The 25,300-nt window shown below is 49.3% G+C and overlaps 2 protein-coding genes across 5 annotated transcripts in view; both read right to left on the bottom strand.

The window, feature by feature from the left end:
- The window catches only part of ATP2C2 (ATPase secretory pathway Ca2+ transporting 2), a 77,137-nt gene extending 60,959 nt beyond the window's left edge, over positions 1–16,178 (bottom strand). Inside the window, exon 1 of one of the 3 annotated variants that reach the window (XM_027513899.1) lies at positions 15,797–16,178. In XM_027513899.1, the coding sequence (XP_027369700.1) occupies positions 15,797–15,895 (99 nt within the window). In that variant the 5' untranslated portion in view covers positions 15,896–16,178. Of the gene's footprint in view, positions 1–239; positions 874–10,635; positions 11,254–15,796 lie in introns of those variants that run through there. The other 2 variants (XM_027513897.1, XM_027513898.1) reach the window with 2 other exon arrangements.
- Positions 16,179–17,242: 1,064 nt separating this feature from the next.
- Positions 17,243–25,300, bottom strand: part of WFDC1 (WAP four-disulfide core domain 1) — a 51,247-nt gene continuing 43,189 nt past the window's right edge. For both annotated transcript variants that reach the window (XM_027513913.1, XM_027513912.1), the window contains exon 7: positions 17,243–17,583. The gene's annotated coding sequence lies outside the window, so the exon portion shown is untranslated. The remainder of the gene's footprint in view (positions 17,584–25,300) is intronic.

Raw genomic sequence — 25,300 nt, forward strand, 5'->3', positions numbered from 1 at the left:
CATAGAAAAAGAGATCAGATTAACGGTTACCAGAGGTGGGGACGGTGAGTTGGATGAAGGCGGTCAAAAGACAGAAATTTCTAGTTATAAGATAAATTAGTACCAGGCGTGTGATGTACAAATTGATAAATATAATCAACCCTACTGTATGTTATATACAAAAGTTGTTAAGAGGGTGAATCCTAAAAGTTCTCATCACAAGGGAAAAATATGAGATGTTGGATGTTTGCTGAACTTACTGTGATAATCATTTCATGATGTAAGTCAAATCATGATGCTGTACACCTTAAACTTACACAACGCTGTACGTCCATTTATATCTTGATAAAACTGGAAGAAAAAAGAAGTTATCTTGAAGTCCTAACCCCCTGAACCTCAAATGTGACTGAATTGAGAAACAGGGTCTTTACAGAGGTAACGAGGTGACAATGAGGTCATCAGGGAGAGATCCAGTTGGATACGACTGATGACCTCGTAAGGAGAGTCCTGGACATGGAGACAGACCCGCACAGAGTGATCCCACTAGAAGCCCAGGCCACTGCCTCGCCAGCAGCACTGGAAGCTAAGAGAAAGGCACGGGACAGGTTCTCCACTACGGCTGTTAGAGCCAGGCCCTGCCCATACTGCGATCTTGGACATCTGGCCCCGGAACTGTGAGAGAGTAAATTTCTGTTGCTTGAAGCCATCATAGTCTGGGGTGCTCTGCTCATTAACCCTAGGAAACAACATTCTCCAACACAGACAGACCTCAAAAACCTCATGCTGATGAAGACAGACACAAAAGGCCACGTTATCACTTGACTCGGTTTTTATGAATCGTCCAGAATAGGTGATTTCCATAAAGACCGAGATTCCCTGGTGGCTCAGTGGCAAAGAATCCGCCTGCCAGTGCAGGAGACCCAGGTTCGATACCTGATCCGGGGAGATCTCACATGCCGTGCAGCAACTAAGCCTGTGTGCCACAGCTACAGAGGCTGTGCTCTGGAGCCCGGGAGCCACAACTACTGAGCCCACACGCTGCAAATACCGAAGCCCTGGAGCCTGTGCTCCACAGAGAGAGAAGCCCCTGCAGTGAGAAGCCTGCACGTCGCAACTAGAGAAGAGCCCTCGCTCGTCACAATGAGAGAAGAGCCCCCGCTCGTCACAACGAGAGAAGAGCCCCTGATTGTCACAACGAGAGAAGAGCCCACGTTGAAACTATAGAAGAGCCCCCGGTCGTCACAACTAGAGAAAAACACCCTTCTTGTCACAACAAGAGCCCACGTGGCAACAAAGACCCACCACAGCCTAAAACAAATAAATATTTTCTAAAAGCTGAAAACGGACCTGTTCTAGTCATTTCTTTTGCAGACTCATTTACTGCAGAATGATTTCTGTTCAAAGTCAGCCACTGCCACAGTGCCTGTATCAACTAAGCACTGGAAACAACCCCCATGCCACTAATAAGGATGGGTACTGTGGAGGAAACAGTGTCAGACTTTATTTTTTTGGGCTCCAAAATCACTGCAGATGGTGACTGCAGCCATGAAATTAAAAGACGCTTACTCCTTGGAAGGAAAGTTATGACCAACCTAGATAGCATATTCAAAAGCAGAGACATTACTTTGCCAACAAAGGTCCGTCTAGTCAAGGCTATGGTTTTTCCTGTGATCATGTATGGATGTGAGAGTTGGACTGTGAAGAAGGCTGAGCGCCGAAGAATTGATGCTTTTGAACTGTGGTGTTGGAGAAGACTCTTGAGAGTCCCTTGGACTGTAAGGAGGTCCAACTGGTCCATTCTGAAGGAGATCAGCCCTGGGATTTCTTTGGAAGGAATGATGCTAAAGCTGAAACTCCAGTACTTTGGCCACCTCATGTAAAGAGTTGACTCATTGGAAAAGACTCTGATGCTGGGAGGGATTGGGGGCAGGAGGAGAAGAGGTCGACAGAGGATGAGATGGCTGGATGGCATCACTAACTCGATGGACGTGAGTCTGAGTGAACTCCGGGACTTGGTGATGGACAGGGAGGCCTGGCGTGCTGCGATTCATGGGGTCGCAAAGAGTCAGACACGCCTGAGTGACTGAACTGACTGACTGACTGACCGTGGAGGAGAACAAGCAGTCCCTGGCTGCCCTGGATCCATTCAGTACTGATGATGAAAATGAGGAGGAGAAGAGAGGCCTGGAAAGTTCAGGAGCTAAAGAGGATCAACAGGGACAGTGAAGACAGAGAAGCACTTGAGAAGGAGAAGGCAGAAACTGAACGCATGTGAAACCTGACTGAGGAAGAAAGGTGAGCTGAGTTTTGGGCAAATGGCGAAGTCATCACCAACAAAGCTGTGAAGGGCAAATACAAGTTCTTACACAGCATTATCACTGAGGCACCTTCTTCACCCCTGAGGATGGAGATGAATACAAGAGAGATTTTGGCGCGCTTCCTAGGTGGCGCTAGTGGTAAAGAATCCGCCTGCAATGCAGGAGACAAAAGAGACACCGGTTCGATCCTGAGGTCGGGAAGGATCCTGGAGTAGGAAACGGCAACCCCCTCCAGTCTTCTTGCCTGGAGAATTCCACGGACAGAGGAGCCCGGCGGGCTACAGTCCACAGGGTCACAAATTCAGATGCAACTGAGGGACTGAGCAACAGACACTGCCCAGCAGTATTCCCAAGTGGTGGTACCTTTAGCAATAGACTGAGAAGGAAAAAAAATAAAGGGCAAAGCATATCATGAGCAATAGGTTAGCCTGTCTATAACCAAGCGGAGAAGAGGATGGGTTTGCTAGCATAATCAGGGCACAGAGACCAGGGGCTGGTTGCCTTCGGAGCTCGAAACTGGGTGGTGTGAAACAGGCAGCAAGAGACTTCTGTTGAACCCCCTTTTGCGTCCTGTCGGATCTTGAACCCTGAGTAAGATCTTCTGATTCCAAGGAGGAAAAACCAGTCTTGACTAAGCCTGGGGCAGAGCTGGAGCAGAAGGGGAGGGCCTTCCTAGGCTGGGATGCTCAGGATCAAAGACTGGGCCAATGTCAGCTTGGGAAGGGAGGGCAGAGGCTGCAACGGGAGGGACCCACGAGGACGGCGGCAGGGCTGAGAGCGCAGAGCAACAGGAGGCAAGAGGGATGCAAATGAACTCAAAGGGCTGGCCCACTGCTTTTTAATGCTGCGGGGGGTACCCTAACTGCAGAAACTGGTGGAAGGAGCATCACCAGGCACTGTCTCACTGATCTGGGCCCTGATCCAGGTTCCCAGCTACCAGCCGAGCAACCCTCAACAAGCCCTTTGACTTCTCTGAGCCTCCGCTTTCTCTTCTGTACAATGGGAATAACGATACCACACATGGAGCATTGCTGAGGCAGAGGTTCTTAAGGTCCAGCCTCAGGTCAAGATGGGTTTCAGAGAGGTGTTTTCCAGGCCCTGAAATCACACCTAGTTGGTGTTCTCTGTGTGTGAATGATGGTGGTGTGAACCCAGACAGCAAAGAACTGCCAATATGACGTGAGGTGCTCAGAGTGCAGGTCTTGTGGGGGAAGCAGGTGGCACAGAGCAGTCAACACGAGAGCTGGGTTAGGAGGAGGCCGCTGGGACTGGGGACCAACAGGTGGGTGGCAAGGTGAGGAGCCTGGTCACGCACAGGGAGATTAGGTAATAAGCAAATACATACCAAACATAATGTGAGCTGGCACTCTTGCTGTTGGGGAAGGGAGTTACAAATATACATAGAGCTGGAACCAGCCCTGGATTGAAAGCTATGATCAAATATTCAGTTTTATACTTATATATACATGTATAAATGCACACACAAGTATAAAACTGAATATGGCTCTAACAGTGTACACGTACACACACCTGAGAGGGCCCAGAGGCCATAACACCCCAGGACCATGGGCACACGGCACACCAGATCTTGATTTCTAAATACCCTTCTTCTGGGACTTCCCTGGTGGTCCAGCGGCTAAGACTCATCACTCCCAATGCAGGGTGCCCGTGTTTGATCCCTGGTCGGGGAACTAGACCCCACAGGCCCCAACTAAGAGCTCGCATGCCACAGCTACAGAGCCCATGTGCCGCAACTAAGACCTGGTGCAGCAAAAGAAATTTTAAAAATAATATCCTTCTGGCGAAAAGAGCCAAGACTCCCAGAAGAAATGGCTGGCTCCAGGGCTGGCTCAGGGAAGGTTCACAATGAGCTTGGAATGTCTTGTTATGCCAGAGAGCAGGCACATGCTCAGAGAGTGACGGAAAGATGTCCAGAGGACAGAAAAGTCACCATGAGAAAAGGCTTCTAATGGCCAAATCTGGGCATGAGGATAAAAAAAAAAGAGGGTAACAAATTTTAACCCACCTAAAAGAATAGGAATTTGTGAGTGCATGAATGATGTATGAATGAATACACGAACAACTAGATAAAGAGGAGAAAGGGGCAGCTCTTTTTTCCTTTTAAACTTTTTATCTGTGTTGGGGCATAACTGATTAACAATGTTGCCATAGTTTCAGGTGAACAGGGAAGGGACTCAGTCATACATATACATGTATCCATTCTCCCCACAAATCCCCTTCCCATCCAGGCTGCCACATAACACCCAGCAGAGTTCCATGTGCTATTCAGTAGGTCCTTGTTGGTTATCCATTAAAAAAAAAGTTATTTATTTGGCTGTGTCGGGTCTTAGTTGCGGCATTTGGGAGCTAGTTCCCACACCAGGGATGGAACATGGGCCTCCTGCATTAGGAGCATGGAGTCTTAGCCACTGGACCACCAGGGAAGTCCCTACCCATTTTTAATATAGCAGTGTGTACATGTCCATCCCAAATTCCCTAACTGTCCCTTTCCCCTGTCCTTGTGCCCCGGTAACCGTAGCTTTGTTCTCTAGGTCTGCGAGTTAGGGCAGCTCTTTCTGATACCAAGCACCAGGTAGTAAATGAGGCAGGAATGATAAACTTGGAAAATTGCCGTTCAGCAAACATTCTAAAAGTAATGAGTTCACCAATCAAAAAATGGGCAGAAGACCTAAACAGACATTTCTCCAAAGAAGACACACAGATGGCTAATAAACACATGAAAAGATGCTCAACGTTACTCATTATTAGAGAAATGCAAATCAAAACTACAAGAAGACATCACTTCACACTGGTCAAAATGGCCATCATCAAAAATCTATGAACAATAAATGCTGGAGAGGGTGTAGAGAAAAGGGAATGCTTCTGCACTGTTGGTGGGAACATAAATTGATACAGCCACTATGGAAGACAGTATGGAGATTCCTTAAAAAACTGGGAATAAAAATACCATATAACCCAGCAATCCCACTACTGGGCACATACCCTGAGGAAATCATAATTGAAAAAGACACATGTACCTCTGTGTTCATTGCAGCACTATTTACAATAGCTAGGACATGGAAGTAACCTAGATGTCCATTGACAGATGAATGGATAAAGAAGCTGTGGTACATATATACAATGGAATGTTACTCAGCCATAAAAAGGAATGCATTTTAAGTCAGTTCTGATGAGGTGGATGAACCTAGAGCCTATTATATAGAGTGAAGTAAGTCAGAAAAATAAATATCATATATTAACACTTACACCTGGAATCTAGAAAGGCGGCACTGATGGGCCTATTTGCAGGACAGCAATGGAGATGTGACGGGAGAGGGAAGAGTGGGTGGGACAGATGGAGATGGAGAGGGTAGCATGGAAACATACACACTACCACAGGTAAAACAGCCGGTGGGAATTTGCTGTATCACTCAGGGAACTCAAACTGGGGCTCTGTGACAACCTAGAGGAGTGGGATGGAGTGGAGGTGGGAGGGAGGTTCAGGAGGGAAGGGACATATGTATACCTATGGCTGATTCATGTTGATGTATGGAGAAACCAACATAATACTGTAAAGCGATTATCCTTCAATTAAAAATAAATATTTTTTAAACAGTAATGGGTTCAGGCAAGAATCACCAACAGATGCTAAAACTGAGCAAAAATGAGAAATAGGCTATCGACACAGCCTCAGCACTACTTGTCATAAAATACCAGGTTGGCCAAAAGTTCATTTGGGTTTTCCAGAGGCTCTTCCTGAAAAATCCAAAGGCACCTTTTGTCCAGCCCAATACTAATTGATTACAACAGGGAAAACAGGAACTTCAGAGAAGAGAAACCTGGCCAGTGGGAGTGGAGAATTCATGCACAGAATCCAGGCTGACCTGGGTCCGAACTCCTTGGGGAGTTGTGTGGGCCTGGGCAAGTTACTTCACTTTCCAAGGCTCAGATTCCTACAGGGATTTCTGTAAGGATTCAAAATAATATACGGCATCCATAGGTGTTCAGCAGAACATTGTTCTGAAAATGAAAGGAGGGAAACTACCCAAAAGCCCATCAGCTGGGGATGTGGGTTAACTTAAAATGCCTACACAGCCGCTAGGAAAGAATGTGCTTCTATTCACAACAGCCAAGACAGGGAAGCAACCTAAATGTCCGTCAACAGAGGAATGGATAAAGAAGATGTGGTACATGCATACAGTGGGATACTACTCAGCCATAAAAAGGAAGTAATGCCATTTGCAGCAACACGGATGAGCCTAGAGAGGATCATACTAAGTGAAGGAAGTTAGAGAAAGACCATCACCATATGATATCACTTACATGTGGAAACTAAAACACGGCACAAACAAACTTATCTACAAAATAGACTCACAGACATAGAGAGCAGACTTGTGGTTGTCAAGGGGGAAGAGGCTGGGGGAGGGATGGACTGGGAGTTTGGGATTAGCAGAGGCAATCTATTATATTGATATATAAAATGGATTAAGAACAAGGTCCTACTGCAGAGCACAGGGAACTGTATTCAATATTCTGTAATAAACCATAATGGGATGAAAGAGAATATATATATATGTATAATGGAGTTGCTTTGCTGTACAGAAGAAACTCACACAACACTATAAATCAACTGTACTTCAGTAAACTTTAAGAAACAGGAAAAGAGGACTTCCCTGGTGGTTCAGTGGCTGAGAATCTGCCTGCCGATGTAGGGGACACAGGTTCGATCCCTGGTCCAGGAAGATTCCACATACCATGGAGCAATTAAGCCCAGAGCTGCAACCACTGAGCCCGTGTGCTCTAGAGCCCGTGCTCTGCAAGAAGAGAAGACACCGCAATGAGAAGTCTGTGCACCGCGACGAAGAGTAGGCCCCACTCGCTGCAACCAGAGAAAACCTGTGCGCAGCAACGAAGACCCAGCACAGCCAAAAATTAAAAAAAAAAAAGAAATAAGAAAAGAACGTGTTTGATCAGGATGCACTGTGGGGAAGTGTGAAGGGCGGAGGAGCTTCCTGTTGTGTGTGCAATAGGACCCTATGTATGTACAAAAAATAAACAAAAAGACACTTACGTTGTTGTATATAAACAACGGTAATTACGGTGTGATCAGATGCTGCCTGAATACTTCACACACAGGGAATCATTCCACTCCACAACAGAGCTCTGAGGCAGGTACACTTGACCCCACTGGACAGAAGAAAACCCAGAGGCAAGAGAGAATTAAGAAACTGGCTTAGAACCTTCCGTTGGCAGGTGGCGAAACTGGACTTTGCCTCAGGTGGCCGGTGCTCGGATGCCAGTGTTCCTAATCACAGCTTCTCTAGAACTGCAGAGAAAGGAGGCCGGGAGTGCCCAAACCAACGGCGATCTGATTACTGCACACAGATTAGTTGCAAAGGGCAAGTAATCCCTCCACCTCCCCATCAAGGAGGAGAGAAAAGAAGTGAGGGAGTGAAGGAGGAATTTCAGACTCTGCAAACTTACTCTGGTTTATGAGGGAAAAAAACAAAACATCGAACCAAAAAACTAAGACAAGTTTCAAAAGGGAAAAGGAAAAAGGACAAAGAAGTGGGGCGGCGGGGGAGGATAAAGAAAAAATAATGTAGTGTTCCTGGTTCATAAGAGACAGTAGAACACTAACATTAGCCTAATTCAATGGTCAGTGAAGGCAAAACTCACTCAAATTTCAATATGCTGGCACTTAGGGAAAGGAGGAAGGGGCAGCCCAGTGGGGGGATTTCTAACACTGGAGATGCAGTGCCGCTGAATGAGACTAGCAACCTACAGAATTCCCAAGGTCAGAGGAGGGAGGCCATCCTCCAGGGCATATGTGAAATGTGGCTTATGTAAAAAAATAAAATGAGAATGGGTAGCTTGCCTTCAAATCTCAGTTCTCCAAGTCCCTGCCACCTCCTCCAGGAAGTCTCCCCAGATTGCACCCTGATGGCAGCAGCATCCCCACAGGCTACAGGCACACACAGGCTGTGTTTAACTCCTTTCTTACATGTGCTGCTTTCCTTCATGGGGCTTATCTCAGCTTGTAATTATATACTCACTAGTATAATTTCTGTCTTACCCACCAGACTATAAGCTCCCCTGGGTAGTACAAGTGTTTAACTCACTAAAAGGATCTGGCCTCAGGAGGATGGATGTCACAGGGATGGAGAAAGAGTGGTTCTCGGTTGCAACTCAGACTTCACGTTCCTGGGCCCCAGACCGCGTTTGGGGAAGAGCTATTCTAAAGCAGCCACAGAAGTATGTGAAGGGCAGAAGAAGGCTGTGCGGAGCCTGAAAAGGAGGAAAGCAAATGGCAAGAACGTCTGGCATCTCCGACCACGGACCTCACACAAGGACGCCCCGCCAGGCCGGCTGTGCTGCCTGCAATGCCCTGCTGGCACCGACCTGAAATTCTTAAACCGTTTTTCAAGAAGGGGCCCCACATTTTCATCTTGCAATTTATGTAGCCAGTCTGGCTCCTGAGCATCTCGCTGCACACTCGACCTGAGCTCAGAGAGCAACGGGACAGGGATGATTCCTAATAAAAACCATCGCCGCTGTTTGAGCTAGGCATCATGCCGAGTTTTCCTCACATTCTCTCGTTTATTCTTGTCTTATGACTATATTCACCCAGGGAAAGCACACTTGCGTCAGCACCTACACACGTCACCTGATCTAATCTTCACAAAGAGCCACGAGGAACCTCGAAACCACTAAGGGCACACACCCGCTTTCAGAGACAGACATTCAGATGTGCAGAGACAGAGAATGTGCCCAAACTCACACAGCCAGGGGAATGGAACCCAGGGTGGGTTCCGGCTCTGGGGTCCTGGCCCTGACCCCTGCCTAAACCAAGATCTCCTGGTTAGGTGCGGTCTTTCAGGCCAATACTCTTTCCCCCGACCCACAAGTTCCACCAGACTCAGTCTCACTGGAGAGGCACAGACCAAAGGATTCTGAGATGTACCTGGGGTGATCCTGGGTGTTAGCTGTAAACCTACCAGGCCCAGTTAGCACGGCAGTCTGGGTTCAATGGTTTGAACTATAAAGAATAATTACGGGTAGGGCTTGACTTCATTCCAGAGGTTTCAAGTTGCTCTCACCCCAGGGACTCCAGAATCATGAGTTTGGAGCACATCTTCCTTGGTAAATACTTGAGTTTCAAGTTGCGTCAGACACATGCTCTGCTGGGCTCCGCTACCCACCCACAAGAAGGTCACAGTGAAGACGGCCCAGCCGGAAGGACACAGGTCATCTCCAGGGCTTTGGGGCACACAGGTAGGGCTGACAAACACGGTTTTAAGAGTGTCTGTACTTTGAGGGTGAACTTACAGTTGCCAGGGGAGATGTATGGGGGAAGGGACAGTGAGGGAGTTTGGGATGGACATATACACACTGTTATATTCAAAATGGGTAATCAACAAGGACCTACTCTATAGCACACGGAACTCTGCTCAGTGTTATGTGGCAGCCTGGGAGAGAGGGGAGTTTGGGGGAAAATGGATACATGTATATGTATGGCAGGCTTCTCTGTCCATGGGATTTTCCAGGCAAGAGTACTGGAGTGGGTTGCCATTTCCTTCTCCAGGGGATCTTCCTGATCCAGGGATCAAACCCAGGTCTCCTGCATTGCAGGCAGATGCTTTAGCCTCTGAGCCACCAGGGAAGCCCCATATGTACAGCGGAGTTCCTTTGCTGTTCACCTGTAACATCACAACACTGTTAACCGGCTGTACCCCAATACAAAATAAAAAGTTTAATTTAAAAAAAAAAAGAGTGATTGAGACCTCCATGAAGGTTACCTATCCCCCCACCACGGCCCACAGAAGCCCCTCCCCCAACAAATACCCTCCCAGATACTTTCTACAAGGAACTCATATTCCAGGCAGAATTGTCTTCCCCTCAAACCCACATGCTGATGTCCTAATCCCAGCACCTCAGGCTGTGACTGTTTGGAGACAGGGATTTCCAAGAGGTGATTAAGTTAAAATGAGGTCATTAGGATGGGTCTGGTGTCCTTGTCAGAAGGAAAGATTAGGACACGGAGGGACGACCATGTGAGACACGGCAGAAGATGGCCGGCTGTGAGCCTGCTAGCCACCCCACCCGCAGGAGCTCGAGGAATCCGGGGTCTTTTACCCTTAATAAGGCTCATGACACTAGGTCTGGGGCAGGGTTTCCAACACAGCATCTTCAGACATGCTCTCAAAAGCCTGCAAGTTTTCGAAGATCTTACAGACATTGAATATGTTTTAATAACTAGCCTAATATGACACAGCATAAAGACCTTCCGGGTGGCTGGTTTATAACAAAGAGCTGTCACAGGACCCTGGTGTCACACCTGCATCCAGGACAACAATCCCATGGCGCGCTGAAGGGATGCAGGCTTCTCGGAAGCCCGGAGAGAGCTTGGTGGGAGCACGGAGCCAGTGCACAGCACGCGGTGACGTCAGCGCATCAACTTCAGGAAGTCTGACCTGCGAAGCGGGCAACCGTGCTGCCAGGGAGGCCGTCTGCAAGCCCAGTCTCTGCCCGTGGCTACCTGGCACGGGTGATGAGCAGTGAGCATGCTCATCCGCACACGGTGAAGAAACAACCCTTCCACAAGGCCTTATCTTCAAGTGATCCAGCCAGTTCTACGATGATTATGTGACGGGCAGGTTGTCCTGATCTAGCAGACACAGTCTCGGTCTGCGTGAACACCATTTTATACACATATGGGGAATTAAACATTTCCAGCATAAGCTTTATCAAAATCAAAATTCAAAAAGAGTCTGAAGATTGGACCTCAAGGCCTTCCCTGGTGGTTAAGAATCCACCTTGCAACTCGGGGGACATCGGTTTGATCCCCGGTCCAGGAAGACCCCACATGCCACGGAAGAACTAAGCACATGGGCTACAGCTTCCAGGCCCATGTGCCTAGAGCCTGTGCTCTGCAACGGGAGGAGCCCCCGCGGCAGGAAGCCTGCACACCACAACTAGAGAGGAGCCCCTGCGACAGGAAGCCTGCACACCACAACTAGAGAGGAGCCCCCGCTTGCCACAACTAGAGAAAAGCCTGTATGGAGCAACCAAGACCTAACACAGCCAGGAAAAAAAAAAAAAAGACCAGACTCAAGACTAATAAAAACACCAACAAAACCAGACAGCTGCGCAGCAAACCTCATACCAGGCATGGTTCTATTTAGCAAGTGATCTCATTTAGGGGACGATTTCTTTCCACCAGTGTGGCAGGCAGCCTCTAGATACCTCCATCACTCTGTCTCCCTTTATTCACACCCTGGTGTTATCCCCTCCCCTTTGAGAACCAGCTCGACCTAGACTCCTTCCAGTCAACAGAACATGCCAGAAGCGAGGAGATGCCCGTGCAATCAGAGCCAGAGGCCCACCAGCAGCCCCAGGCGGGAATCCCTCCCCCCTTCTTCCCTGAGAGTCTTCAGACGAGACCACAGCCCTGGGGAGAGCTGGACAGCAGCCACACGAGAGACCTGGAGCCGGCAGTACCCAGGAAAACCACCCCTAGACCTGAGACTCAAAGAAACTGGGAGAGAAAGTCCTTTTCAGCTGCCACGTTTGGGAGTAACATGTCACACAGCAGTCGACAACGAACACAAGCATTCCACATCACTGGTCGACTTCTGATACGACGTCACCAGCCACGTCAAAACACAGTTGCTCCATGTGTACTTCATAATCTTATTATAAACGTAGTTTTCATAATAAGCATGTGACTATGTTTATTGCCAATTTTAGGTTTATACTTATTCAAGGCACATTTTGGTATATGAAGGGCTTCCCAGGACTCAGAGGTAAAGAACCTGCCTGCTGGTGCAGGAGACATGGGTTCAGTCTCTGGGTTAGTAAGATGCCCAGGAGGAGGAAAATGGCAACCCGCTCTAGTATTCTTGCCTGGGAATTCTGATGGACAGAGCAGCCTGGTGGGCTACAGTCCATGGGGGTCACAAATAGCTGGACATGACTAACGTAAGACAACGGGGGAGCTTCCCTGGTGGTCCAGTGGCTAAGACTCCGTGCTCCCCAAGTGAGAGGTCTGGGTTCGATCCCTGGTCAGGGGACTAGATCCCACATGCTACAGCTAAGAGTTCTCATGCCACAACTAAAGATCCCATATGCCACAACTGAGACCAGCCAGATAAATAATACTTAAAAGACAACCCTGGGGGCTTCCAATACGTTTCTTTAAGATGACATATATTGCTAAATTTTGAGAAACATCAAGGATCTCTGTGGGTGTCTCTGTGTGTGTGTGTAAGTCTCAGAACTCCTCTTCCTGCAATCCAAGTGTGATCTCTTAAAAACTCAAATGTGACTGTGTCTGTTCTGTTCACTGCATGCGTCATGTCTGGCACATTTGCAAATAAATGAATGACTGTCCTGCCCCAGCCTAAAACCTTTCCATGATTCCCTGTCGCTCTATGGAGGGAGCCCAAATTCTTCACAAGGCCCAGAACCTCTGTGGGGTCCGCTTCTGCAGCCTCATCCTCTCCCACTAAGCCTTGCACCTCACTCCCTTCTGCCTAGAACTCTCCATCAACTCTGCCCTTCCCACATCTCCTAGTCGTTGCCATTCCAATGAATCTGTTAAACATCCCTTCTCATTAAACAGTCAGCTGTGGTCTGTGGTTTGGGGCCCGTCTCAGGACAGGGCACCACGAGGGCAGGGAGTGTGTGCATCCTTCCCTCCACTCCATCCCTGGCGTGCAGCACCAGCCTGACACAGGGCAGGTGCTCGGTGAATCTGGGCTGAATGAATGACCAAGACACGGGTCGGCTGGGACCTAGTCTTCGCCCTGCAGAGCCCCAGGGAGATGAATCAGTTCACCAACCAGGAAGGCAGTGTGGGATGGAGCCATGCCAGTCTCGGTTAAGAGATGGGGGCCCTGAGGGTCAAAGATAACTTTCTGAGTTGGCACCAAGTCATCCAGGAAGCAGGAATTTCTGGTCCAACATTTTCCTTAGCCAAGGTTCTGATGGGCAGAGAAAGATCTTTCCCAGTAACGAAAGCAGGTCTCCCAGGTGCTTTCCTTTTCGTTGGAAATGCAGCAAGAATAAACCATCTCCAGAGCCATAAGGGCTGTGCTGACTCAGCCTTGGATGCTCCTGACTCTCGGTCCTGCTCCCTTGACCCCTGTCTCAACCACCTGTCCCCTGCCCAGTCACTCCACTTTTTTTTATTCTCCTTCCTACTGGAAACTGGTGGATTTCTCTGTTGACGGTCAGTCTCTGCCATGAACTTTGTTTTGGACACAGCTGTAACCTTACCACCTGGCCAATCTGAGAGCCTCCAAAGCCTCATCTATCACGTGCATACAATTAACACAACTTAGGGGTGAAGAGACACAACAAGGTCTCAATAATAATTAGTATTATAACTGGGGTGACTCGGCAAAGTGGAGGGGAGGTTCAGAGCCTGCCCAGGACACCACCTACAACAAGTACTCATGAAGGAGAGTTACAACTATTGAGGAAATGATCACGGTAAGCAAATTTGCTTCTTTTTCAAAGTGGAGGACGTAAGTGTAAGAGCAAAGACTGTGAGCTGAGTTGGCAGGAAACAGGTGACCTGGCTGGCCGGCCGGCCGCCTCCCTCATCACACTCCTCATTTACTTTTTTATAATTCCCTGGGTTTGCTGAGCTGCCTTTAGAGACAGAATACTTGGTTTCTCAGCCAGCCTGCGCAGCTGGCTGCCTGGGTTTCCCATCTCACTGCCCCCGCACTGCCAAGTCGTCATACGTGCCTCAGGGTGCTGTTGAGAACACGCCAGGTAGGTGAGTGCCCCTCCACCCCCGAATACCTACAGACAGGTTGAAGACCCGTCCCACTTTTAAGGGACCCTCTGAAAAGCTCTGGGGGCATGAAGCCCACCTTGGTTCAGAGATCAAATTCTCCCTAGCATCTCTATTCAGGATACATCATCCCCGTAGCTGGCACACCTAAGTGTTAGTGTTAATTGCTCAGTCGTGTCTGACTCTTTGCGACCTCATTGACTGTAGCCCACCAGTTTCCCTCTGCCCATGGAATTCTCCAGGCAAGAATCCTGGAGTGGGTAGCCATTCCCTTCTCTAGGGGATCTTACTGACCCAGGGATCTAACGCAGGTCTCCTGCATTGCAGGCATATTCTTTATCATTGGAGCCACCAGAGAAGCCCCAGGTACTTGGCAAACCAAGGCATCCCATAGAATCTGGCTGTAACCAACGACATCAGGAGTGCTTGAAAAATACCCAGCTTGATGCAAAAGTCAAAGATGAAAAGAAAAAGAAAAATAGAAAAAGTAACATAGAACAGGCTGGCAAATTAACCTCAAATTCCTTCAACAGAATGAGTTACACGGCGTACACAGAGGGAGAGAAATGGATTTCAGCGAAATAATTGGACTTTGTATCCAACCCATGGTTAACATACACCTCACATATGAAAAACAGAGATTATTTGAGAACTGCCAGACACAACCCTGTGGTCTGCCATCCTAGCACCAGAATTCTCATGCTAGTGTTCATCTATAAAACACTATTTCAAACACACACACACAAATATTTAAGACCCATACAACCAAAATGTCTTGACCGTTGTCAAGATTTTCCAACAGCTCTCATTCATTAAAAAGTCAATTTAACTTTGAGGTTTCCCTTCAGCCGTCAAAAGGCCATGAGCACCTGCAGAGGACCGCTTCAAGAATTTTGTTTTTGAACGACTCATTTACACTTTAAAAAGTGCAGAGACCCAGAGATGCTTCTGCAGAAACACCACGTTCTCTGCTCTTGGTATCACGCGGTGAGTTCCGCTTACAAGCTAAGGAGAAAGTTGGTGACCCCTTGACCCCGCTGCCTCTCTGGGTCCTCCACGTGGATGGGCTTTTGGGGACAGGAGTGTCAGCCTGTCCACTGGAAAAACTCTCCTGGCCCTAGAATCCTGTTGGTTTATCCTAGAGGGTCCTCTGGAGGCTGCAAAGCTAGCACACAAATCTGAGTGGTTTTTGCGAAAGTGGCTCTGGAGATGCCGGAAGCAGAACTGAAAAGCATGGCCACTCTTACTCTGATTTCCACCATTACTGCTACTGTTTATGCTCAAACATTTGCACAACACTTTGTCACCAATGCCCCCCGACCCCATTTAAGTAACTTTAAAAATTCCGATAGCAGTCTAGATGGGGAGACCTGGGAATTTAAATTCTGTGGAGTCAGATAAACCTAGGTTAGGTCCCCTGCTCGGTCATTGCTAGTCCTGTGCCCCTTATCGGACATATTTACCCTGTTTCGGCCTCAGTCTCGCATCTGCAAAATGGGTTGGCATGGGAGAGATAAAAAGCTTAAAAGACGAACGCTGGGCCCAGAGCGTTGTTAGGAAGACACCTTCTTTCTAGAACCAGAGGGAGGCGGGCGAGCTGGGGGAGCGCAGCCTGCGGTGCGCAGACGGGGTCGTGGGGTGGGCCGGGGTGGGGGTCAGGTCGCACGCCCCGCGTCCGGGCGCCCGGACTCACCAAGGTTTCCAACTCGCCCTTCGCCAGCAGCTCGTACTTGTGGCTCGAGCCCCAAAAGGCGAGCTTCTGCAGCAACCTGGAGAAGCGTCCTTCGACCATAGTGAGCGGGTGCAGGCCCCTCGCCCAGCCTCCCGTCCCGCCGGCGGCCGCCTGTGCCTGCGTCCCTCGGTCCCTGGCGTGGCCGGGGCTGGCTGCGCGCGCCCAAGCCTCCCGGGCCAGGCCCAGGTTACCAGGTAGCCGCCTACCTGCCTGCCGCAGGTGAGGCCCCACCCCCGGGGCGGAGCTGCGCACAGGGAGGCCCTCGGAGCACCGGGCCCCGCCCCTCCCGGACTTTCCCGCCCTTGAGGGGCCGCGGCGGCCTGGGGAAGGCCCGGGGGCTGCGGAGGGGCCTCAAAGCTTGGGCTGTTTCCCAAACTTGCCCAATCGTGAGATGCAGCTGGAGCCGGGGAGATGGGGTGGAGATGGGCGATAAACCAGACCCCTCCCTACCCTGAGTCACTGAGCGGGCCGGGAAGCTGAACTTTCCTGAGCACCCAGATGATTCTCCTGGGGAGCCACGTGAGGTCAGCTAAGATGCTGGGAGCACGTTTAATGTGAGCTGAGGCTCCTAGAGCTGCTGGGAGGCTCGGGAGCGGCTACGTGGCCTCTCTGAAGGCGATTGCCAGTTTGTTATTGAAGGAGAAGACAGCTTAAGACCTTACCCCCAGGAAGGGCCCTGGGAGGGAACCCCACGAGCTGGACAGTTTGAGGAGCCTCTGCCTTTGGGCTATACCTGGTGCTGCATGGTCTATGAGCTCTTTATTCTCATTTGCAGAGCTGGCTCCTGTGCTTGCTAATCTTGGGACCTGGAGCAGGTTTCTTAAATGTTCACAGGCTCAGTTTACTCATCTGTAAAATGGCCACCGTGATGGCACCTCCTTCATAGTGAAATTGAGAGGAAATTTGCTGGGCCTTCTTATATGGGAAGAGCTCAGGGCAGGGCTTGGCATAGTGTATGGGGTATGGGGATGGCATAGTCACTCTCATCATCACTGGGCTCACATGGCTCCCAAAGCCTGTGGGTGAATGTGCAGTGTAGGCGGGTTCCAGCCTCCAAGTGGATATACTGAGATGTGTAAGTGTTTTGGCTTCACACAGCACGGGAATCCAGAACAAGACCCACTGCTTAGTGGGGAGGGGGCTTCAGAGGAGGCTGTGCCGCTATTCTGTGCCTCAGTTTTCTTATCTGTCGAGTGGGGTTACTTAAGGACTGTAGGGCAGGACACGTGTATGTGTTTGCCACTTATCCCAGCTGCTCCCCAAGGGGTGGCCACGTCAGCCCCACTCAACCCAGTGGGTTCTAGAAGCCCTTCTTGTTTCTCCCGCCTCTTCCCCTCTTCGCAGAAACAACGCTGCCCACTTCCATCAATTTCAGCAAAGGCCCGGAAGTGACAGGAAAAGCAAGACTCTGGTGTGAGTCAGATTTTAATCCCAGGCCTGTTCCTAGCCGACGGGTGACCTTGGGCGATTCTTATCCCCTTTTTGCACCTCAGCTTACTCACCCACAAAATGGGAGTGACACCACCTATCTAAGTCAGGGTTTGGCACCTCCAACTGAGTGCTTTGGCGAAAGTTTGATAAACAGATTATTTGTGAGCAGGGGGTGATGTGTTGGGCAAATATCTTTGCCTTGAAAGCTCCACCTCAGCTCCAGCTCAGATTGTCAAGAATTTGTGGGTCAGGCACGAGTATGTCCAGGGCATTCAGGAAGCAGATTCTGGGCAGTGGATATTGTGCAACATTCAGACCTGTGGGGATTAAAAAAAAAGAAAAAGATGGAATGGATTACAGAGAAAGTAGTTTAAGAGACCAGCTTTGTGCCTGGAATGGCTGAATGGACACTGTTAGGCTTAAGCTTGCTTAACTTTTCTTTTTGTTGCCTTGTGATCAGAAAATGTATCTGTACACGGGTCTATGAACCTTTCTTAATTTACTGGGACTTTGTGCCTGGTGTGTATGCAATTTTTGTAAATATTTCGGTCTCACTAGACAAGTTGATATATTCCTTGGAAGGGTCTTGGTAAGCTGTACTTTTCTTTGTAAATTTGTTCTGTATTTATTCACTCTGACTTTCTGGCTCCATTGCTCATGTCTTTATTTTTGACCACTGGACCTGACAAAGGAGGATAAGAGAGAGTTTCAAATTTCCCAGTTGAGTTGCTTTCCTGTCCATTTTTGCCTGCAGCCTATTGGATTCTAGAGTCCACTCTCAAGGAATTAATTCAGACAAGACAGGGAATTCCCTGGCAGTCCAGTGGTTAGGACTTGGCACTTTCACTACTGAGGGCCTGGGTTTGATCCCTGGTTGGGAACTAAGATCCCACAGGCTGAGTGGCACGGCCAATAATAATAATAATAATAATAAAAGAATCTGTGGTAGGAGAAGCAGAGCTGAAAATTAAAGGAAAAAGAATTCAGACAAGACAGTTTCTGGGAGACTTGCTGAGGTTGGCAGCTCTGAGAGTGATGGGTCCTGATGCTCTGGCCAGCCTGGAGAGACAAGGGTACCACTCAGCCCAAAGCATCCAGCCTTTCTTGAAATATTGGCCCTGGGCACCTTGAACAATGAACCTCACACTCTTCAAGTCCCATTCACTCTCGGTATGAAAGTGCTGTCATTTCATGACCCATAAATTACCTCCCAACAACACACCCTGTTGGGTGACCTCAATGCAATCCCAAGGCACCTGAAATATATTTGGTAATAAACCTCACTGGGAAATTCTAAGGTTGGAATTTGAAGGCATCCTATTAACAAGAGGTACAGAATACAAGGGATACATGAGTACTGGAGTGGGTTGCCATTTCCTTCTCCAGGGGATCTTCCTGACCCAGGGATCGAACCCAGGTCTCCTGTGTTGCAGGCAGACACTTTACCATTTGGCCACCATATATATATATGTGTGTGTGTATATATACATATATTAGTTTTAGAACTTCGTTTGAAGTTGATGCTTTTTACATAGACCCTCAGTTCTGTTTGTTTTTTTAATGGCTGAGCACACAAGCAGTAATATAATCATGTCACGGATGGAGAAATTAGAATTTAGAGAAGGAAAGCCACTTTCATTCATTAAGCAAATATTTTTAAGCACCATGGAGACCAACCACTGATACATGTGACCTCTGTCCCTGCTCTCTTGCATCTCACCTCCTAGAGGGTGTGACAGGCTACAAACCAACCAGACTGTCATGCAGTTGCAGGCAGTGGATGTAGTGGGTTGAGTAAAGGGCCCCCTAAAAGTATTCACCCATGTCCCAATCCCTAGAAGCTGGGCAATGTAACCTGATTTAGGAAAATGATCTTTGAAGATATAATTAAGATAAGGATCTCAAGATGAGATCATGCCGGGTTAACTGGGTGAGCCCTAAATCCGAGGACTGGTGTCCTTATAAAAGACAGAAGAGGAGAGACACGACACAGAGGAGAGACCTCATGAAGACCGAGGCAGAGATGGGAGGGATGTGGCCACAAGCCAAGGACCACCTGGAGCCACAGGAGATAAGGCTGGGTCCCCACTCTCCACCAGAGCCTTCAGAGGAAGCATGGTCCTGCCAACAACTGGCTTCCAGACTGTGGGAGAATCTCTGCTGGTTTGTGGTCATTGGTTGTGGCTGCCCCAGGAAACTAGGAGAGCGAGCAAGCAAGGCGATGAAGACAAGCAAACGGAGTGAGGACTGGAGAATGAGTGGGGCTCCTGTCACTTGAGCAGCCAGGAGAGGTGACGTGCAGAGAAGTGGCGCCTGTGGATATCTGGAGGGGTGGGCGGACAGCATTCCAAGCAGGGAGAAGAGACGGAATCGAGTGAGACCTGCTTATGTGGATGACTCTCCCATTTGCACCCAAGCTCTGGCCACCCTCCCCACGCCCACGCCCAGGCACTCCTCATGTTGTTTCTGCCATCTTCCACTGTCATTGTTTGCTGAGTGATGGGGAAACACTGGCTGAGAACTTCCTACAGCTGTGGGCATTGCTGGGGTTCCCAGGGGCTTAACTGCACCAGGCGGGACAAGCCCTGTGGAACCTGATGCCAGGTGCCAAGTGAATATGCCTTGGGTGTTGCTAAACACCGAGAGGTAAATGCCTCATACAGATGTCACCCTTCCCTCCTCCTACACCCCTGGTAGGTATCACCAGCCCATCTTGGGGTGACATTTCCCCACTGGCTGGGACAGGCCTGGGAACCCTTCTACTTATTACACTTTAAATAGCTACCAACAAATTGTTTAGGCCTGGCACCTGAATAAACTTGTTTACTGAAAGATCTTCAGAAGAGGATGGGATGACCTTGGGTGGGGGCAGATATAGAACCTTCTAGAAGGCAGTGGTATGGCTGAAGACCCCCACATAAGTCCATCATTTACATGAGGATTTACTTTTTTTAAAAACTTTTTATTTTGTTTTGGGATACAGCCAACTAACAATGCTGCGATAGCTTCAGGTGGGCAGTGAAGGGGCTCAGCCATACATATACATGTATCCCTTCACATGAGGGTTTACTCTTGGTGTTCTGTATTCTGTGGGTTTTGACCAATGTAGATGTCATAGAGCTATCATTACAGAGTCATCCAAAGGGTCTCACTGCCTAAAAACCCCCTATTCATTCCTCCCTCGCCCCGACCCCCTGGCAACCAGGGTTGATCTTTTTGCTGTCTCTATAGTTTTGCTTTTCCAGAATATCATAGTCAGAGATTTGAAAATATACAATTTCTGTTGGCTTTTGAATGTAATCAGTTTAGTTCAGCCACTCAGTCGTGTCTGACTCTTTGCGACCCCCTGGACTGCAGCACGCCAGGCCTTCCTGTCCACCACCAGCTTCTGGAGTTTACTCAAACTCATGTCCATTGAGTGTAATAGAGAGTTCAAAATTCTCAGTGACTCCCTCTGAAAGTTCAGAGAGCCCCAGGGCTCCCAGCTTAGGTGGTGCTGAAGGGGTGTGGTTAGTTCTCAGCCAAGTGGCTGTTTGAATGGCCCCTCCCCTACCCGAGCCTCCTCCCCTACCACCTCTCAGACTCCTGGCTGTTTGTCAAACAAGCTGAGTTCAGTCCAGCATCCCCCATCTTTGAATTTCAAAGGTGCCTCTGCCAGCTGCGTTCTCCCCCAGCTACTCACAGGACCCAAAACTCCTTCCCGCTCAGGCCTAGACTTCAGAGTCTACTTTGTAATAACTCATGGAGCAGAACTCCCATTTTGTGTACTTTTCTGCAGGTAAATTTTGCTTCAATAAAATATTCTGTTAAATAGAGAGCAGACTTGTGGTTGCCAAGGAGGAGGAGGTGGGAGAGGGATGGACTGGGAGTCTGAGGTTGGAGCTGCAAACTATTGGGCTTCCCTGGTGCTCAGATGGAGAAGAATCTGCCTGCAGTGCAGGAGCCCCGGGCATGATCCCTGGGCTGGGAAGACCCCCTGGAGAAGGGAATGGCTCCTACTCCAGTATTCTTGCCAGGAGAACTCCATGGACAGAGGGGCCTGGCGGGCTACAGTCCATGGGATTGCAGAGTCAGACACAACTGAGTGACTGAGAGAGAGACAGAAGCAAATGATTATACACAGGATGGATAAAAAACAAGGCCCTAATGTACAGCACAGGGAACTCTACACAACATGCTATGATGATGAACTACAATGGGAAAGGATACAAAAACAGAGTCTGTGTCCCTGAGTCGCTTTGCTGCAGAGATTGGCACAACATTGTAAATCAACTATACTTCAGTTAAAACACTCTGTTAACATTTTAAGAAAGGAAGCAGATGAAAGCTGAATGAGAAACAAGATATGTACACCGTCTTAAGTGTGTTTCCACAAGACAGTTATGAATCACAAAGGGAAACAGATTGGATTTCTCTAGTTTGGAGAAATCTGGCCAACTCCATCCACACTGATGAAGGGATCAGCGTCGCCAAGACCACCGCTGGGATGCATGACACCATGCGCCTCGGATGCGATGCACTGAGGGAGCACAGCTTCACTCTGGGGGACTCCTGGCAGAGTGCTGAACCCAAGTCCCATCATGAGCAAGCAGTTTCCCATTGGAGGGCATCCAGGGAGTAACTGGCTCCTCTCTTCAGAAATGTCTGGAAAGGCCATGGAAAGTTCCAGAGGGACTAAAGACTCATAACAATCAAATGCAAATGAAATCCTGGATCAGATCTGAGAGTTGGGGAAATGTCTTTATCATTGGCTATAAAAGATATTAGGGCTTCCCCGGCAGCTCATCGGTAAAGAACCCACCTACCTATGCTGGAGACGTGGGTGTGATTCCTGGCTCTGGAAGAGCCCCTGGAGAAGGAAATGGCTACCCGCTCCAGTATTCTTGCCTGGAGAACCATGGACAGAAGAGCCTGGAGGGCTACAGACCATGGGGGTCACAAGGAGTTGGACACGACTGAGCGACTAAAACAACACACAGGACATTAGTGGGACAACCGGTGAATCTGGGGAAGCTCTGGAGACAACAGTATCGCACCGACGTGAGCTTCTGATGTCAACCACTGTTCTCTAGTCAGGGAAGAGAATGTCCCCTTTGAAAGGGCATCCTGGAGTTCTTAGGGGTAGAGGAGGGAGGGGGAGCAAGAAAGTGGGGAGGGGAGCTCACCCACAGTCTTGGATAATCTGGGAAGAATATACACAAATCTGAAAAGGTCCCATAGTGTATGGTTCCACCTATAGAACATTCTCGACAAGATGAAGTCAGAGAGATGGAGAGTGGGTTAGTGGCTGGCGGGGGTTAGGGACAGTGTGACGACAAAGGCAGCGAGAAGGAGACCGATGTAGTGATGGAGCACCTCTGGAGCTGGTACCTCCACGAATGTGTACCCGAGATCTGGTGCAGCAGAGACCACGCCCCCACACCACGGCCTGTCAGTTTCCCGGCTTTGTGGTTATGCAATTCTCCAAGCCAGGCTTCAACAATACGTGGACCATGAACTTCCAGATGTTCAAGCTGGTTTTAGAAAAGGCAGAGGAACCAGAGATCAAATTGCCAACATCCGCTGGATCATCGAAAAAGCAAGAGAGTTCCAGAAAAACATCTATTTCTGCTTTATTGACTATGCCAAAGCCTTTGACTGTGTGGATCACAATAAATTGTGGAAAATTCTGAAAGAGATGGGAATAACAGACCACCTGACCTGCCTCTTGAGAAATCTGTATGCAGGTCAGGAAGCAACAGTGAGAACTGGACATGGAACAACAGACTGGTTCCAAATAGGAAAAGGAGTACATCAAGGCTGTATATTGTCACCCTGCTTATTTAACTTATATGCAGAGTACATCATGAGAAACGCGGGGCTGGAAGAAACACAAGCTGGAATCAAGATTGCTGGGAGAAATATCGATAACCTCAGATATGCAGATGACACCACCCTTATGGCAGAAAGTGAAGAGGAACTTTCGCCTCTTGACAAAAGTGAAAGAGGAGAGTGAAAAAGTTGCTTAAAGCTCAACATTCAGAAAACTAAGATCATGGCATATGGTCCCATCACTTCATGGGAAATAGATGGGGAAACAGTGGAAACAGTGTCAGACTTTATATTTTTGGGCTCCAAAATCACTGCAGATGGTGACTGCAGCCATGAAATTAAAAGATGCTTACTCCTTGGAAGAAAAGTTATGACCAACCTAGATAGCATATTCAAAAGCAGAGACATTACTTTGCCAACAAAGGTGGGTCTAGTCAAGGCTATGGTTTTTCCAGTGGCCATGTATGGATGTCAGAGTTGGACTGTGAAGAAAGCTGAGTGCCGAAGAATTGATGCTTTTGAACTGTGGTGTTGGAGAAGACTCTTGAGAGTCCTTGGACTGCAAGGAGATCCAACCAGTCCATTCTGAAGGAGATCAGCCTTGGGATTTCTTTGGAAGAACTGATGCTAAAGCTGAAACTCCAGTACTTTGGCCACCTCATGTGAAGAGTTGACTCATTGAAAAAGGTTCTGATGCTGGGAGGGATTGGGGGCAGGAGGAAAAGGGGATGACAGAGGATGAGATGGCTGGATGGCATCACTGACTCGATGGACGTGAGTCTGAGTGGACTCCGGGAGTTGGTGATGGACAGGGAGGCCTGGTGTGCTGTGGTTCATGGGGTCGCAAAGAGTTGGACACAACTGAGCGACTGAACTGAACTGAAGACGTGACACTAGGAGAATCTGAGTGAAGGGGGCCCCTGACCTTTATAATTTTTATAGCTTCCTATCAAGCCATAATTATCTCAGAATAAACAGTTTAAAAGTAAGAGAGATAGCATCCCACTTCTGTCACTGTCCCCCCCTTGCTTTGGGTCATCTTTAGCAGCAGCCGGGACACAGTGAGACTTCTGATAACCGGCCTGGGCAGCCACAGGGGACCTGGTTTAACCAGTAGGCAAGCTGGTTCACTCATTCCACAAACATCTGAGAGGCTGCTCGGGCTGGGTGTCGGCATTGCTCCCGTGGTGCCAGGCTCTGCCTTCACTTCATCCTCAAGACACCTGCCTGGTTTGCGGTCAGCACCCTTCTCCCAAAAGAGGGGCTGTCGTGAATGATGGGGTCCTCCACCCATATGCCCTGGGACCCCCTTTCCTGTTTGTGGGCTCCCCTCTCTGACCTCCAGCACCTGCCAGTGCGAGACCATGGTGCCTGAAAATGTGCTTCCCCAGGTTCCCCCCGACCAGCACGGGCAGAAAGCCCGCTCCTTCCCCCAGGGAGGGACAACCCTAGAGCTCCCCGCCGGGGGCCGGGCTGAGCCTGGGACTTGGCCTGAAACCTTGCCTCTGCAATTCCCTTACCTGCTTCTGCTGGAAAGACATCCTTAACAAACCAGGTCTAGTCTCAGGCTCTGCTTCTGGGGAACCTGACCCGGGACCCAACCAGAGGCTCAGAGTGGTTGAGTGACTTGGCCGCAGCCACACAGCTAAGAGCGTGGGCCAGAAGTTCTACCCCCCGAGTGTGCACCTGCACATCTGACCATCAGGCTGCCAGCCTCTGAAAAGGGGCTCACTCTCCCTTCAGGAGCCCGCTCAGACTGTCTCCCTCTGCCAGGCTAAGATTATGGAGGGCTAATGGGATCCTCAAGTCCCTCGTCAGACACTGTCAGCCGACTTAGGAAGGCAGACCCAACCTCACCCATGTGATCAGTCACCGGTTCAGCAATCCAGCACGGAGCACCCACTGTGCGCCTGCACCGGACTGCACGTTGGGAGGGAGATGAGCTAGCCGTGGTCCTGCCCTCCATGAGCCCCGAGTCCCAAGGAGAAGCCCACACGGCATGTGTCACAATGTCATGCAGGACCCAGTGAGGACGTGAGGGGGCATGCATCAGTCTACCTGGTGACTCAGGGGAGACTCCCAGGCAGGTGACGTGGAGCCGGGGCTGGGGAAACAGAGGAGCAGGCAGGGGAGGAGGGTGGAGACAGACAGTTTGGACAGAGGCAGCTGCACAATGCCCACGGCTCCTGGTTCAGGCATCATCGCAGGCAGTGTGCCGCTAGC

This window comes from Bos indicus x Bos taurus, chromosome 18 (assembly GCF_003369695.1).
Source record: "Bos indicus x Bos taurus breed Angus x Brahman F1 hybrid chromosome 18, Bos_hybrid_MaternalHap_v2.0, whole genome shotgun sequence".
Classification (NCBI taxonomy): Eukaryota; Metazoa; Chordata; class Mammalia; order Artiodactyla; family Bovidae; genus Bos; species Bos indicus x Bos taurus.